This window comes from Hydra vulgaris, chromosome 08, assembly GCF_038396675.1.
Source record: "Hydra vulgaris chromosome 08, alternate assembly HydraT2T_AEP".
Taxonomy (NCBI): Eukaryota; Metazoa; Cnidaria; class Hydrozoa; order Anthoathecata; family Hydridae; genus Hydra; species Hydra vulgaris.
Window position 1 is genome coordinate 48,342,501 of NC_088927.1, and position 17,513 is coordinate 48,360,013.

Genomic DNA, 17,513 nt, shown 5'->3' on the forward strand with positions numbered 1-17,513 from the left:
AAAAACTAGATAAGTGTTTTTACTAATTTATTATTGCTCTGTTCTTTTAAAACATTGAGCAATCTGTTTGTAGAATACACTAACATTATTTATATATATATATATATATATATATATATATATATATATATATATATATATATATATATATATATATATATATATATATATATATATATATATATATTTGTATTTATTTTTATATATATTTGTATTTATATATGTATATATATATATATATATATATATATATATATATATATTTATATATATATATATATTTATATGTATATATATTTATATATATATATATATATATTTATATATATATATATATATATATATATATATATATATATATATATATATATATATATATATATATATATATATATATTATGTATATCACTTTTGCATCTACATAAAAGTGTATTCATTAGTAGTTGTATTTATTACTTTTACTGAATACACATAAAAGTGTATTTATTAGTAGTTGTATTTATTACTTTTACTAAATACATAAAGCTGTATGCAAACATAAGTGTATTTTGCTATGTTTTTTTTTTTTTTTTAGACTTATTTCATGTGGCTTGAATAATATACGTGTTTGGAAGCTGAAACCAAACAGTTTACGTTCAATCCCAATTGAACTCGGAAAGTTTTGCGCTGTTCATTTTACAGATTTTGTTTTTCAAAAGCATGAAGCTACATCAAAATTGTCTCTGTAAGTATATTTTTAAGGAGTTGTTTAACTTTTAATTTTTAAAATATTTACCAAAATAATTATTTTTGTTTAAAATATTTTTTAGTTCATATACTCTTTACTTAATTTTATTTTTCCAATTTTAGTAATTTTACTTAATTTTGAACTTATTTTATAATTTATTTATGTTTTATATCGAAGCTTTTTTTTTATCAATAGTTTGAGATTAAAAAAAAAAAAATAGATTTATGTAATTAAAATAAAATTTATAAAAATGAATTATATAATATATTGTTGAAACAAAGTTTTGCTTGGATGTTATGATCAGAATCGTAATTAACTAGTTGCTCACAAAAACTTGTTCTTGTTTGTTGGTTGAGAAATTGTGATTGAGTTTTATTTTGTCTTTATGTGTGCTTGTTTGTTTCTGTGTATGTTTATTTATTTTTTCTGTTTGCTAATTTTCTATTGAGGAGATTACTGAAACATGTTTATTTAATGTATATATTTTCTGATATTTTTAATAATATAGATGATTAAAGTGAACTTGACTTAAACTACACTATAAAAAAATTAAGCAATAAGTCTTATTGAACCTTTCAGGATTTAGGGGTTAAAGAATAAATTCAAAAATTTTAAAAAATTGATAAATTAAAGTTTTTTTAACTAATTTTTTTCAATGTAACGGGTGTCAAACCTTACTTTTATTTTGATCTAAAATCTTATAGGATCATATAGATTTTTGTTTACTAGAGTAAATACATCTCTAAATAATATATGCGGTAGTGGTAGAGCGCTCGCCTCATAAGCGAGAAGCTCAGAGTTTGATCCCCACCATGTCCCTAGTAGTACCACGCTAAACTTGTTTCTTCGCCCAGTGGCCTTGTTCACTTTTTTTTATTAGAAAATGTGAACATAGGTTTATGCAAATATCTAACTTATGTAAACTTCAAATTATGTAATGTTAAAAATGTATAAAGTTTTACAGTTTTACTTTTACTTGAAAATCCCATTGCGGCAACATATCCTTAATTTTGATTTATAGTATTTATTTGCCATTTTATAAAGTCTTTTTATTTATTAAAGTGATCCCAAACTGCTGAGACATGTTGTGTTCATATTAGAGAATGATAAAAAAAATGTTTGGGCTAAATTTTTTTGACTAAAAAAAAGTATAAATGCATACCAAGAAAAACTAGCTTTTTTGTTTTAGTCAAAGCTTGCCTTCTCCGTTTTGTACAAGGCCAAATAGACTTCATAATATACGCCACAATCTATAGACTTTAAATAAGCCTGTTTGATTCCTAAGAGTTTTAGTACATAATGTCATTGATCTTTTTATTTGTTTAAAAAATTGATTTTTTAAACAAACAAAAAAATAATGGCATCAATAAGCCCGTCCTGCTACTTCAGAAGGTACAACTGTGCAGGAAATAAAAAAAAATTCCCTGTAACTAGCTAAAACTTTTAAAAAATTTTTTTAACTATTAAAAGTCTTTTTTGCTATATTTATTTATTTTTTTAATTAATTTTTTTTTTGTGCTATATATACGACAAAATTTATTATGTTAAGGCTAGTATTTGAATCCCCGACAAAACGACACTGATGATAACATTAAACCATTGAGCTGTCAAAGATATGCATTTAGGAGAAAAACAAACCATTTAATAAATCTCTTATAAGCTGTATGTATGCGGAAAAAGTATGCATGTTAATTTTTTTTTCTCTTAAGGCAATTTTTTAGAATGAAATATTTTACTCAAAAATATTGAAGTAAATAAGGAATAAGTATAAAAGCAATCGGTGTGGAATATATATTAGGAATATATGTGTGATAAATAAATAACTGCATGTTTCTAAGGGAATCTTTAATTCAGCTCTTATATCTTTATGGCTTCTAAATAAATATCTGCATACCTTTTAAGGAACAATTTAATAACTTTTATATCTAGATAGGTTACATGTAAATAACAGTGTTTTTAAAAGATTTTTTTTAGCTGTTCCATAAGGCTTTTATAAAATCCATACTATAAAAAACCTAAAAAAAAAAATTTTTTCTATATCAAACTTTTTAGTTAGATGTGTGAAAATATAATTATGAAGTTGTACAATTTTTTGCTTATTTAAACACATTTAGTATTATATGTTTTGAATCTTTTTATTTTAAAGTTGTTGTTTTTTCAAAAAAATAAGTCCAACTAAAAAATTAGTTTTAAAACATTATTTCTTTAAACTATATAATAATAAAAATAAGTTAAGGAAAATAATAGTTAAACACTATTATCAAATTAGATAGTGCCACTTTTATGTTTATAACATTAAAAAATATTTTTAATAATCTTTTAAAATTTTATGAAGCTGTTATTACTTTTATTAAAAATTATATTTTTGACTTATCATGGTTTGGTGAAATTACATTTTAGTAAAATAAAATTGAAAACCTTGTTATTCAATTTATAACTAAAGTTATTTTTTATTGTTTTTTTTATTTATAACCTTTCCTTTATTTTAAACATATACTTTTAGTTTTTTAACATCAACATCTGGGACTGTGTATGAAGTGGATTTTGGCACATTAAAACTTTTGAAGATACATACACTTTTTGGTTTGAATGATGAAATTGTTTCATTAAATACTATATCCTTTATGAACAATTTTTTTGCTATTGGATCAAGTGATAGTCATTTGAGGCTATGGTCTACAGATTTTCAAACTGTCTTAATGGATGCTAGTAAGTTAGATTTTTTATCAATGTTGTTAAAACACTGAGGTAATGATTTTTTGTATTCATTATTGCGTGTCTCTACATAACTATACACACATGCAAATTAATATATAATTATACAGCTACAGTTATACTATCTATCTATTTATATCTATTATATATTATCTATAATATAACCCCTCCTCCACTCTCGCCGGAGGGGAGGGGGCATTATTTATTTAAACTTATTTATAATAACATATATAATAAGTCTCATTTTTGCATAAGATGTCATAACATTTACGTTCAGCGGTTGTAAAGTAGCTTTAGTTATAATTTACATTATTACTATTATTATATTGCATTAAATCTATTTACATATTATTTACATATTTTAAACTGTCTAAAACAGCTAGAATATTTAATTTTCTATAAATTTTAAACAGTAAAAAAATTATTTTAAACTTTAAAAAACAATCTATAAATTTGAAACAGTTATAAAAAACTTTTAAAAATGACGAAAACATTATCGTGGTAAAATGTTAAAACTTAACATTTTCATGAAAACCCGCACAATCACAGACAAGAATGATAATTAAATTCTTATTAAGTAAGTTTTCTTATCTAAGTAACCTTATCAAATTCCCATGATATTTCTATCTATTGCTTTTTCATTCAATGTATTTTTTAATAAAAGTTAGCGTTCACTTTTTTCATTCAATAAAATAAAGCAAAAGAAAAAAATGTGTCTAAATAATAGAATCTTTTACGATCTAATACTTTTTTTGATTGCTAATAGAAAAAGTACTAGATCATAATCGTAAATATTTTGATTGTTTTGTTATCATTTCACTAGTTTAATGCTTAGAATATTATCGCTAGATCAATGTCTGTTTTTCCTGACTTTCTTTTTCTTTTTTCCGGATAACGATGAAAATTTGCTGACAATCGTCTAACTTTATCATAATACCATTCGTCCATAGCAGTATCAGATTCAAATTTGTCAATCTCAGGACCTTTTTCACTTATCCCAAGTAGAGATTCTAAGAGATCGCGTCTAAGACAACTTCTCCAGTCATTTTTTACGCAATTCATACATGAAAACATTTGTTCTACTTTCGCATTTGTAAAAGGACAAATTAAAAATAGTTCAAAAATATCAAGAATATTTCGGCATTCTTTGACTAAATTTGATTTGGAAAAAACAATTTCCCAAATTTTCAAATAATACTCATTTTGATTGTTACTTATGATGGGAAACATGTATGCTTTAAAATGATCCACTCATGAAGTATATTATTCAAATCACATCCTACACCAATTAAAAATTCAGAAAAATGTTCAACAACTTCACTGATAGCTTTATCGCCAAAAGTTCCATCATTCACATTTAACGGCCAGTTATAAACGTCAAGTAAAGCTACCAAATGTATAAACAATGGTGATTTTTGGAAAGATTGAAAACGGCCTTCCATACATATGGTAATATTTGCAATAATTAGCTTGTACTGGTCAAGAACATGGCTATTAGCTTTGGTATATTGAGAAAGTGTAATATTTTAATAATATTGCTTTGAATCAATTGTCTCAATATCTTTAGACAGTTTTTTATAATGGGTTTTTTATAACACTTGTATCATCAAGCAAATTGTCTAGCGAATTTTCTAGAAGAATTTGCAGCTTGGCCATTGTCCATGTAAATTCTTGAACTCTTCTTACAACTCTTCTTTTACTGGATCATGAATATTGTTCTGAAAACTTAAACTTAGACGCCGAAGGGGAGATCAAGATATATTGATAAATGAATAGGCACAGACGCATTTTTCCATCGCTTTAAAAAACCCTTTAACTCTGCTCTCTTTGCTACCTGGGAGTCTGTTTTAGCCAATGATTCAATATGTATCATAAACACACTATAAATTTCTAAAGCAATTTTCATTGCTTTATACTTGTGATCAATCCACCAAGTTCCGCATGCTTTTGTTGGTTTCGGAACGCTATTACCCCAAGCTTCGGCTAATCCTTGTATTTCTTGGTAGCGCTTTAATGACTTTTGATACAAGTGATAAAGTTGTAAAAGTAGTTCGTCAACAGTTTTGAAGGCAGATAAATTTTCAAACGCATCTTTTAAAGCAAGTTCAAGTCGATGGTTAAAACAGTGTACAACATCCAGCCAAGGAGAACCTTCCTTTAGTAATGCGCCTAAACCAGCATAAGCTCCTAGATTAACGTTAGCTCCATCAAGATTTACACCCAATAGATGTTTATAAGAATTGGTAATACCAACTCTTGTAAAAGCGTCTGTTATACATTTTTTCAGGCCAACAGCATTAGAATTCTCTACCGTTTCAATAGATAAGAATTCTACTTTCGGACTTCCGTCTTTGAAATAAAGAATGTAAATCAATTCCTGTTCGGATACAGCTGAATCTGAGCTTCCATCACAGAGAACATGGTAAAATCTACAATATTTTGAACATTCAGTTAATTTGTTTTTAATTACGGTGCCAATGTAATCTGTAAATATTGCAGCTGCACGGTCAGTGCCATAAAAATTTCCTAAATTTGTAACCTTATTCTTCTTTTCTAATGCAATCAAATAAGGATAATCTGTGAATGGACGCTCTGGTATTGCCAAGTAATACGCAATATTAAACTTTTTCAGTAACGAGTCAGCGTCTTTAACGGCCATTATACGGAAACCACACCCGATTGGAGTATTATGAATAACATGGTTAGATAACGAAACTGAATCTAATGTTGTTTGTTGATGAATTTGCGTGGCCTCTTTATGTTGCGCACTGCTTAAGTGCGATGCCAGTGAATCTATTTTTATTGATATTGTTCCTGGTTTGATCCAGGTCATGGAAAACAATTTTGTTTGATTTATCCGTTTTTCAAATTGTTTACATAAACTGCATCTTAATCTTATAACTTCATTTCCATTTAAATTGTATTCTAACTCGCAATGAAAATGTTTTTCCCACTTTTTAACTGTAGATAATCTGCATCTGTGGTCCTTATTTGCATCCATTATTGCTATTAATTTAAAATTAGCAAGTGTACTAACAAACTTTAAAGTTTTTTTTTAATAACTATTTAGAGTCTATATTGTCTTCCACTATTCTTCGCAAAATAAACTTATAAAAATATTATTAAATTTGTTCATAGTGAATGAGCTAAATTGGAATAAAGCCCTTGAGAATTTGAGTTAAGAAAGTGACTTTTCAATCAATTAACTTTTATTTCGTTTTTCAATCAAAATCTCTTATTTCTTGATTCGAATAGGTATTTAATCGTTTGTTTTTTATAAATTTTTCCTTCCTTAAACAATCGGTCTTTTTCCTGCATTTGAACATTTTTGCTAATTGATTTTCTGAATCTTTTGTTTTTCTTTCTTTTACTTTATGCTCCGCTTTTAAAAAAAAATTATCGTTACAGAAGTCGCTGTAGTTTTATACTGTAAAAGAACACTAAATATTTGCGAATAGAGTATCAAACTTCTAAAATAAAAAAAAAATAATCACGAAAAAAAGAAAGATCGCGAAAAAACAAATTTTAAGAAAAAACTAATCGCGAAGGCGCAAAAAGTAATCGCGATACGTTTAATTCGAGCCCTGTACTATTAGGACTACCGGAAAGTACTGTCTGTTTCTATAAAAACAATTTGCGGCATGTTAGCACATGTTTATTTAGCGTATGTTTGGCTCATTATTTTTATTGTTTAAAGTATTTATGTAGATGTAGCAAGTTAACTGAAACAAAGTTATTTTATATTTGTGTTCATTACAAAGTGATAGTGTAAACATAGCTACTGATAAAGTTCGTTTACATTACTGTATTTTATACGAATTTTAACAAGAAAGAAAATCTACAGAAGTATGTAGAAATTTATTGAAAATTGTTTAAATTATTTTAAACATTTAGTATCTACATTTTAGTAATTTTAATTTTAGTAGTTGTTAAATGCTTGAAATACTTTAAACAATTTTTAATCAATATTTATAGATAGTATTTACAAAGTTAAAGTAATAGTACTTACGCTTGTTAAACGGTTAGGTTTTGTATTCAAGTAGTCATTGTCTGTATATAATAAAATATGTTGTATATACAAGTTTTAGTTTTGTTTATATATATTATATTATATAAACAATAACTATTTGAATACAAAACATAAGCTTTTAATATGTGAATTTACTTTTAATATGTGAATTGTTAATAAGTGAATTTACTATTATTTTATTTTTCATTTTAATTTAAATATTTGCAATTCATTTAACTTTTACTAAGGATTAATAATTTTCACATGGTTTTAAAGTGCTTTTTAAAGAAAAGAGATTATTGCTTAAGAGATTAAGTTAATTTTATTTGTCATTTTATTGTCCTGAAAAAAAAAAGGGAAACTAGCTAAAATAAACAGAAAATTAGTTACTACTGCAAATTGAAACCTTTTTCCCATTTTTAATAAAAAAGCAAAAGAAAAATAACAAATAATAAATTTTTTCTATACCATTTCTGCAGTACCAAAACAGTTCTGGGTTTGTTTCTGAATTTTTTAAAATTAAATATACTTTTTAGTTTTTTAGTAGTTTTTTATAGTTGCGTATTGTTATATAGTAACTTTGCTTAATGTTTTTCAAAATTTGATAGTCATGTCATGATAAAAACTAAAAAACAATGCAAAAAGTTTTTTGGATGGACATTTTTAATCTTATTGGTAATTCCATACCATGTGTAAGGTATTTAAATATATAATTTCGTTTTTTAAGTTTTTGCTTAATAATTTTTGTAATTAAAAAAATGTATTCAGTAAAATAAGTACTAAAATACTACTAAAAAATTTTGATAAAGAAAAGTATGGATGATCAGGTAGTAACCTGATCATCCATAACATCCATAACATCCAAAACATAATTTTTGATCATAATCCTTGAATTTATTGATTTTCTAAAAACAGAAAAAATTCGTCAAAATATGCAACAGTTTGCTATAAATAAACAATTATATAGCAAACTGTTCCATATTTTGAAGAATTTTTATATTACAAAAAATAGCAATACGCAACTATAAAAAACTACTAAAAGTAAAAATTTTTAAAAATTTTTACTTTTAGTTGCGTATTATTGTAACGTATCTAGATAAATTACAACTCAATAATATCTAGATAAATTACAACTTAATCGAAGTGAAAATAGTATTTACTTTATTTACTCATTTATATAAATGCTTATTTAAAACTTGTGTTAAATCTTTTTTAATGAACAGTAATAAAAATTTGTTCATTTAAATTTGAATTACGTGACAAAAACAATTTAAAAGTATTGAATTCATTTAAGTTTTAATTGCAAAAGTCTTTTTTTTTATAATTGCTTGTTGTCTCGCTTGGAGCTATTTCAGTGCAATTTTTAAAATTTTTAAATTAGAAAAAAGTGTTTCACAAAGAAAAAGGAACTTAAAGTAACTTTTAGAATTTGAAAAGAAGAGGAAACACAACACAAAATAATATTTATAAAGAAATAAATTGGTATACAAGGGAAGTGTACCAAAGTCCATTTTTGGCAGTATGGAGTTATTTATACCACTACTTAGTATTTTAAATTCACTATTGTTTGATATACCACACAAATTTAATAAATCAATTATTAATGAGTTATTAAGATTTTTTTGCTTTAACTATTACACAAAAACTTATTTGTTCATTATCTCAAAATAATGTTTTTGCATTTCCCTTGTATACTGACAATATATTAAAATAAAGTTTTAAAAATTTGCTCAAATGCTATGTTTTTTTAACAGTTTTTCTAGAAAACATTACAATGCATAAATAAATAATCTTCAGAAAAACAACTGTTGCTAACAATTTTTTTCTGAAGTATTTATGATACCAAACAAGTGTAAAACTTGAAAAAGTATTACTAAAACATAATCAGTTTTATTTTATCCAAGAGCTTTTTTATCTAAATATCACAAAAGCCTGCAAAAATGCTTATCGCCTCCATTGTTCACCAACTCCATTTTTGACGGATAATTAACTGCTTGTGCACTTATTTACTCCTGCCAAGGCGTATATATATATATATCTATCTATATATATATATATATATATATATATATATATATATATATATATATGCATATATATATATACACATATAGATATATATATATATACATATATATGTATATATATATATATACATATATATATATATATATATATATAATGCGGTAGTGGTGTAGTGGTAAGAGCGCTTGCTTTGTAAACGAGAGGTTCGGAGTTCGACTCCCACCACGTCCCTGGAAGTACCGCGCTCAACTTAGTTTCTCCGCGCAGCGGCCTTGCTCGGCAAGGTTCGTGTTTCGGAGTTAAAGAGTTGAGAGAGGGTTGCACCACGAATAACGACTAAAAATAAAAAAAAAATAAAAAAAAATATTTAAAAAAAAATAAAAAAAAATATTTAAAAAAAAATAAAAAATAATATTTAAAAAAAAAAAAAAAAAAAATGAGTATCCTCCTCGACTGTAGTGGCCCCCCTCGGGCCTTGAGGAGGTGAATAATCTAAAAAAATATATATATATATTTATATATATATATATATATATATATATATATATATATATATATATATATATATATATATACACACACACAATACATCCCTCAGAATTTGCATTGGTATTTAGCGATGCCAAATGATGATTTAAAAATATACACATTACTTTGTTATAGTTTGGTATAATGCAAAAGATTTATGATTTAACAAGAATAAAAAACTTCTTTAAAAAGTATTAGATAAAATTTATTTGTTATTGTGTGATTCTTGGATTCATTAACTCAAATATACAAAGCAGCCCTCAAAATTATATTTCTATGTAACATATAAAGGAGGTTGGAAATAAATTACTGATTTCAGATACTTTTAGATTGACAGTTAGGTTCGGATTTCTAATTGCTGACCCTGGTTCTAAGGGCTGAAAGATTTCTAATATTTCAAGTTCATTACTGCAAACTACTGTTTGTCTGGTTTCAAACGTTTTCTTTTTTTTAGCACATGACAATCCTTTAACTGCTATTAGCATTTCTAAAGATGGCAACCAAATTCTTGCTGGAACTGATTCTGTATGTTTACTACACTGTGTTTTAAGAAATTTTATTAAAACTGCTTGGATAGTAGTTTCTTTATTATTTTTTTGTTATTTGTTTATAAGCTGTTTATAATTGAGCATTTAATGATTTCAGGGTACCCTTGGAATTTTGCATATAGCTTCATTAACATACACAACACTCACTAGATCTCATACAAGTGATGTAATATCTTTTTCTTTTGATCAAGTTGGTAATCATATTGTTTCAATCACTTATGATAACTATATTAAATTGTGGGACAGCAAGACCTACAGTCTTATTTATGAATTTAATGAAAAGAATGAATCACCGTTAAGTGTTTGTTGTCATCCGTTTAAGTCAGAGTTTGTTTGTGGGTTTCAAAGTGGAGCAATCAGAGTATTTAGTTTAGCTACAACATCTCTTTTATTTGAAATTTATGAGCACAATGCTGAAGTTTCCCATGTTCTTTTTTCCCAATCAGGAGAATTTTTGTATACTTGCTGTGCAAAAGGCAATTTAGTTTTACACAGTACTTGCAATCAAGAATATTCTTGTGTAAGAAGTTTATCAGCAGTGGTTAGAAAAAAGAGAAATAGAGAAAGGGAAAAGGAAATAAAAAGTGACACTTTTTTTTCAATTGATGAGCAAGGAGATAAATTAGCTGTGATTGGTCCAACAACATTATCAATAACAATTTTTGTTGCAAGAACTTTGGACGAGGTACTAGTTTTATATTTATAATATATACACTTCCGGTTGAAAGTTTCTTGGTTAATAAGTAATGCTACAAGTTTTTAGCATTGCTTATGATACATAGAAATATATAAAAAACTTGTTCTCAAGATTTTTTTCATAAAATATTTAGTATTATATTTTTAAGTATTACAGATAACACAAAAAATGTTTTCACACAAAAATCACTAAAGATAGCATATATTTATTTAAAAAAAAAAATAGTAAAACCATTAGCTTTTTAAACACTCTCTTGATAATTGATGTTTTCTATTGACTTGTTTTTCAAGAACTTATGCTTCTAGCTGATCCTATGTGTCCCTCAACATATTGTCTTTTTTTTTTAAATTGATTCTGCTTCTAGACTTTTTGTCATCAAATGCACCTCCCCAAGTCTCTAGACCCCCTATAGTCAATGAGGGCTAATCAATATATATATTTTTTTAATTTGACATTTCTTCGATGCTAAACTCTTAAACATGAATTTTGTTAAATGCTGCAGGGAGAATCAGGTTGACAATGTCTATAATTGGTTTATGGAAATTTATTTTATCCATCCATCAAGTAACATAATTTATTTTAATGTTTTTTAATTATATAAAACATTTTCTAATTTGATTTACATTCATGAATTTTGCTCTAAATTAAGAAAAGGTTTTTAAAAAAGTTTTTAAGTCTATCGTTTTTTTATTATGCTATATAATACTATTTATTATTTCTTTTATTTTTATTATCTTAGTTTGTTCATAAACAATGAATGCACACACAAAAAAAATTACATTAAATATTTTAAATATTCTAAGGTTTTAAAGTTGAAAATTAAACCATTTAAGCTTATTAATTAAAATGTTTATTTTTTAGTTATTTCAAGATGTCATATTTTCTTGCAGTTGCTAAAAAAATATGTTTTAATTATTTCCAATAATTAATTGTTTTTGAAAATGTCATCTCTGATGTCATTTTCAAAAATTTTATTAAAAAATCTTTAAAACAGCTATATTTAAATATGTTGTTAATTGTGTTTTTCATGCAAGAGTTATTGTTTAGATCAAGCGGAGAAGGTTGTATAAACATATCTTAGCAATTGAACTTAAATTTCTCTCAACATTTTATGAAGCTTGACTGCAGAGGTCAGGTTTGAATTTCTTCATTTGTCTCAACAAAAACATTTTGTACTGTGCCCACAAATAAAAACTATATTTTCAAACAGATAGATTCAGTCTTGCATTTATCCTGCTTGTTGACTAAAATTGTTTCCTGCCTTGGGTCATGAATGCTGGATCTTCTTGACTCTACTTATAAGTTTTTGCCTGTGTCTCCTTGATAGTGCCATTTTTCCTGTTATCTTCTAATGAGGGTGCAGCTCTAAAATTCTGTTTATGGTTCTGAAGCTTGCTGTTAGCAAGGTTTCCCTAAATCTGTGGTAGCTCTCAAGAGGCAACTCACTTGCTTGGACTCATTTTGCTTAGACTTTTAAATGAGTACTATCTGTACTTTGAGTCAAGTTCTTTAACAAATCCAAAAATGACTAAAGTACCAAAAACTATCATCATCACCAAGTTCTCTAAATCTTCCTTCGCTAATATTCGTGGTCTTTGAAGTAATTTTTCTTCTGTTGACTCTTATCTCTTGCCTACTTGCTCTTTGTGAGACTAATTTTAGCTCAGCTGTTTCATCCTGTGATCTTAGAGTTGATGGTTATCTTCCTTTAATTTATAATGACTCCAATAGTCACATGCTTAGCCTGGGTATTTACATTCGTAAGTATTTACCAATTTGTATGGAAACTAGGTTTGAATCCACAGACTATTCTTTTATGTGCTTTCGTTTAGCACCATTTCACTCTATCACATTTCACTTTGTTCTATATTGCTCTCCTTCATCTCAAGACTGCACACTTTTCTGATTAAATTAATGCTATCTCTCTTTATCTTTTAGCCAATATCATTGTTGTTAGTGACTAATTTGCATCATACTGAATGGTTTGGCTCTAGTTTCAGTGACTCTGCAGGCATTAAAGCCCACAACTTTTTCTCAATCTCTAACACAAACAGTTAACTCAATCTCTAACACAAGTAGTCAACTTTCCAACTCACTTTCCAAACAATCCGAATCATTACCTTCTCTACTCAACTTTTGTCTTGTTTCTGATCCTAGTCAGTGCTCAGTTTCTCCGCATTTACCCATAAGCGCTTCTGATCACAGTTCGATCTCTTTACTATTATATCATTCTCCTTCATCATCAGAATCTTTCTATCATTGTACCTATTGTGCTGCTGCAATTTCCAATCATAACCATGACTTTCATTTATCAGCAAAACAATTCTTAAGAAAGCAGGCATCTGTTTACAACTGCTAGAAACCATTGTAAAAAGGTTTTGTCTAATGCTGAAGCTCATTATTCTTAGGTCACGAAATCTCGTACATCTCAAAAATTAGGCTCTTGTGACTTCTGGAGAATTTTTAATAGTATCTATAATACGTGCAAATCTGTTATTTCACCTCTCTTGTATATTTCAGATTTTGTCACATCACCTTAAGACAAAACTGAGTTGTTTACTAAGAACTTCTCATCAATATCATCACTAAATTTCACTAGTCATGTTCTACCTGATATAGCCGACAAACAGGTTGATCCGTTGTATCATGTTCAGATTACTCCAGCTTCTGTATCTAAAGTGATTTTTTTGCTTAAACTCTTCTACAGCTTGTGGTCCGGACAACATACCTGTTATTGTCTTGCAGAAGTGTTCTCTGGAGCTATCATACTTTTAAAACTTTAACAAGTTTTTATTAGAGTCTTGTTTTCCAGCCTGCTGGAAAGCAGCATCTTATCCCTATTTTCAAAAATTCTGGAGAGTAATCTGAATTGTCTAATTACTGTCCCATTAGTCTTCTTACTATTGTACTTTTTACAAGCAAGGTTTTTGATTCTTAATTAACAAATACCTTATCTCTCATCTTGAATCTAATAACTTACTTTCTGATCATCAATATGGATTTCAGTCTTCTCATTCTACTGCTGGTTTTTTAACTGTAATAACCAATATGTTTTTGTGGACTGGGTTTTAATAACCATATTAAAGCATTTCACACAAATAATGTTTTTTTTTTTAGATGACAGCTAAGAGTAATTTATTATATATAGAAGTTATAACTTCCAAAAACCTTCTTAAAAATAAATTTTTTAAAACTCTTTAGTTATCTTTTTATCCATAGATTTTACAGATTGATCTTCCTTTAGCTGACAATAAGAGTAGGAAGTATGCAGTAGAAGCTGAAATTGTGCAGTTTTCACCTTCGACTTTAGCGCATTTGCTTGTGGTAACATCAATGCCATGTTTACTTTTAGTAGATGTATCTACAGGTCAGCTTCTGAAGGAGGTGAATAAATTTATGCTTTTAAACTTTTTTTAAATTAAATGTTAAATCAGATTTGATCTGATTTCAGTAAAGATGACCTCTTTGTTTTACAAAATAAACTTTATAATAAATCTTTATTAATAACTTTGATTTATTTAACATATTTCATTTGTAAATAGGTTAAAAAGTACACACTCACACACACATAATAGCTTAGTTCACTAAGACTCACATAACTCAAATTGTTAAATATTATTTATATAAAACAGATGTTAATCCAAATAATACAAATACTGGATAAAAATGTCAAAATTAAAGAATTAGAAATAAGGTAAAAATAGAGCATTGCTACTTTAATCAACTTCTAAAGCATAAGCAAATTAACAAACTTCAAAGACAAGCATTTCTTGTTAATACTCATGGTTTAAAAAAAGATATTTTCTATATATATTTTATGTATATTTATACATAAAAATCATCATGATCATTATGATCATCAGCAACATCATCATTATCATCGTCATCAAGCTTCCCTTTTTCTGCGACAAATTTCTAGCATTTTCTTTCCTTAACTAAAACTTGTAAATGCACTCTTTCTAAGTTTTCTTACTTTCGCTACCATTTTTTCTTAAAGCTGCTACCTCACTTCTTGCTGATACCCAGACCACTTTAATCTACCCATACTTTGCTGATACCCACTGATAAACCACTTTAATCTTCTCTGACAAATGTTGCTCGATACAACAGTTTTTCTAATCTCTGTTTAAGATTATGGCTCCTTTTTTTGTCTGTTAGAATCATACCACACATCTATCAGATCATCATCTTATTTGGCAAATATTACACCATATAAATACTAAATTTTATTCAAATACATAAAGATATTGTATGCCAGCATATAAATAAATAGCAAATATATGTTTATATCATATAATGTATACATAAATCTTACCTAACCTTCTGGATCCAAGCAGATGTGGAATTCATTTATTCCTTCCATTTGTTTTTAAATCAAGCTTCATTCTACTCCATGTTTTTCACCTTCTTGTGCAGTTGCTATATTAAACCGTAATCATTTTTTCATCTTTTTTACAAGAACATCTCGCTTAAGAACAAATATCTTTTTATTATTGCAAGAACTCAATGTAAAAAGGTCCTGTCTGATGCAAAGCTATGGTGTTCTCAGTTTACTAAATCTTGTATCTTACATCAGAAGTTAGGTTTTAGAGACTTAAGGAAAAATTTTAACAGTGTCATTAACTAAAGTAAGTCTAATATTCCATCTCTAATTCATGAGTCTGATGATATTACTTCTACCCAGAATAAGGCAAAGTTGTTTGCTAAAAACTTTTCCTCTAATTTGACACTTGATTCTAATGGCCATACTCTTCCTGCCCTTCCAGTTAAACAGGTTAACTCATTATTAGACATCCAAGTCAATTCTCTATTTTTAAACTTGCTAAACTATAATTAGGTGTTAAGTAAGTGGTTCCAATATTAAAAAACTCCAGAAAACACTCTGACTTCTTTAACTACCCTCCTACGATTAGTCAAACAGTAGCTAGCAGATTTTAACTCTAACAAAACTCAGTTATTTACTGCAATCAACTATCGTAACATTGTTAATTTTCAGGCAGGGTCTAAAAACACATTGTAAATGTAGCTGGACCTGCTTTATCTGTCAAGCTTGAGCCACTCTCCTATCATTGTAAGGGAGCATCTCTTTCTTTTTTCTACAAATACTATTATGATCATTATGTGTGTAATTGTATGCATTATTGTAAATGTATGCGTAAATTTATAATATATAAAGTTATAAGTAAGTATTATAAATTTTTTCCGAGCCCTGGCTATTAACCCTAAATCTTATAATTTTGCTGGGGCCAACTAAAAATGGTTAAATAAAAACAGGCCAAATAAAAAGTGACACTGATCACTTTTTATTTGGCTGATTACAATTTAAGGTAGTTTAATTTGCCCACATAATTTATATAGGTATACACAAATAAGTTCTTTTCATAATAAAGTTTCTGTCTGTAAGTTGTAAAAACTCTTTAAAATTTCTGTTTTTACTTTTCTGTATTTATCAGTATTTTTTATATAATATGTCTTTAATAAAAGAAATAACAATTATATGAAATCAATAATATGAATAACATTGTAAATTACAGATTATCTTAATTTAAGATTAACCTAAGCGTGCGTTCTAGAAATGGAATGTATTATCTAAATCTTGCTGAATTTGATGTTTATTTTCATTAACCATTTCTTTATTAAATTAAGAACAAATAAAATTAGTTAAATCAATTAAAATTATTATGTATATATGTGTTATCATTATTATAATTATCATTATTATTGTCATATATTTATATGTTGTTGTATTTAATTATAATGATTTACTCTAAGGTATTTAACATCCATCCAAGTCCATTAACCAGTTTGTCATGTTCTCTAAATGGAAAATACATTGCAACTGCAGCATTAGGTGTCATAAAAATTTGGGATTATTCAATGAAAAACCCACAGGTATTATGAATTAAAAGGTTCTTTTTTTATTTTTGAGTTATAACTGCAATGAGTAACTCACTTTGTGGTAAGCCTTGTAGTGAGATAAAAACAACAGTTTACAATTATATTTATCAAGACTTTTTTTAAATTAATTTATTTGACAGCAAATTTTTTATTTAATACTAAATAGTATTAATCGTACAGGATTAAAAAATACGGTTGAACTTTTAGGGCAAAAAATGTAAAAATAGTAAATGCACCAAAAATATTGATGTTCCTATAACTTACATTGTTGTTACACTAATAAAGTTTTTGCTTTTTACTCTTATTTTAAGTGGAATACTGTTAAATAAAAAAAAGTTTTTTAGTGTAACGCAGTGTTAAGTATGG

General features: G+C 26.8%; 1 protein-coding gene across 2 annotated transcripts in view; it reads left to right on the top strand.

Annotated features, from left to right (window-relative positions):
* LOC100203110 (WD repeat-containing protein 90) overlaps positions 1–17,513 on the top strand; it is a 156,823-nt gene that overhangs the window by 69,312 nt on the left and 69,998 nt on the right. For both annotated transcript variants that reach the window (XM_065803855.1, XM_065803856.1), the window contains exons 13-18: positions 575–724; positions 3,231–3,436; positions 10,459–10,529; positions 10,650–11,237; positions 14,469–14,633; positions 17,022–17,141. In XM_065803855.1, the coding sequence (XP_065659927.1) occupies positions 575–724; positions 3,231–3,436; positions 10,459–10,529; positions 10,650–11,237; positions 14,469–14,633; positions 17,022–17,141 (1,300 nt within the window). The remainder of the gene's footprint in view (positions 1–574; positions 725–3,230; positions 3,437–10,458; positions 10,530–10,649; positions 11,238–14,468; positions 14,634–17,021; positions 17,142–17,513) is intronic.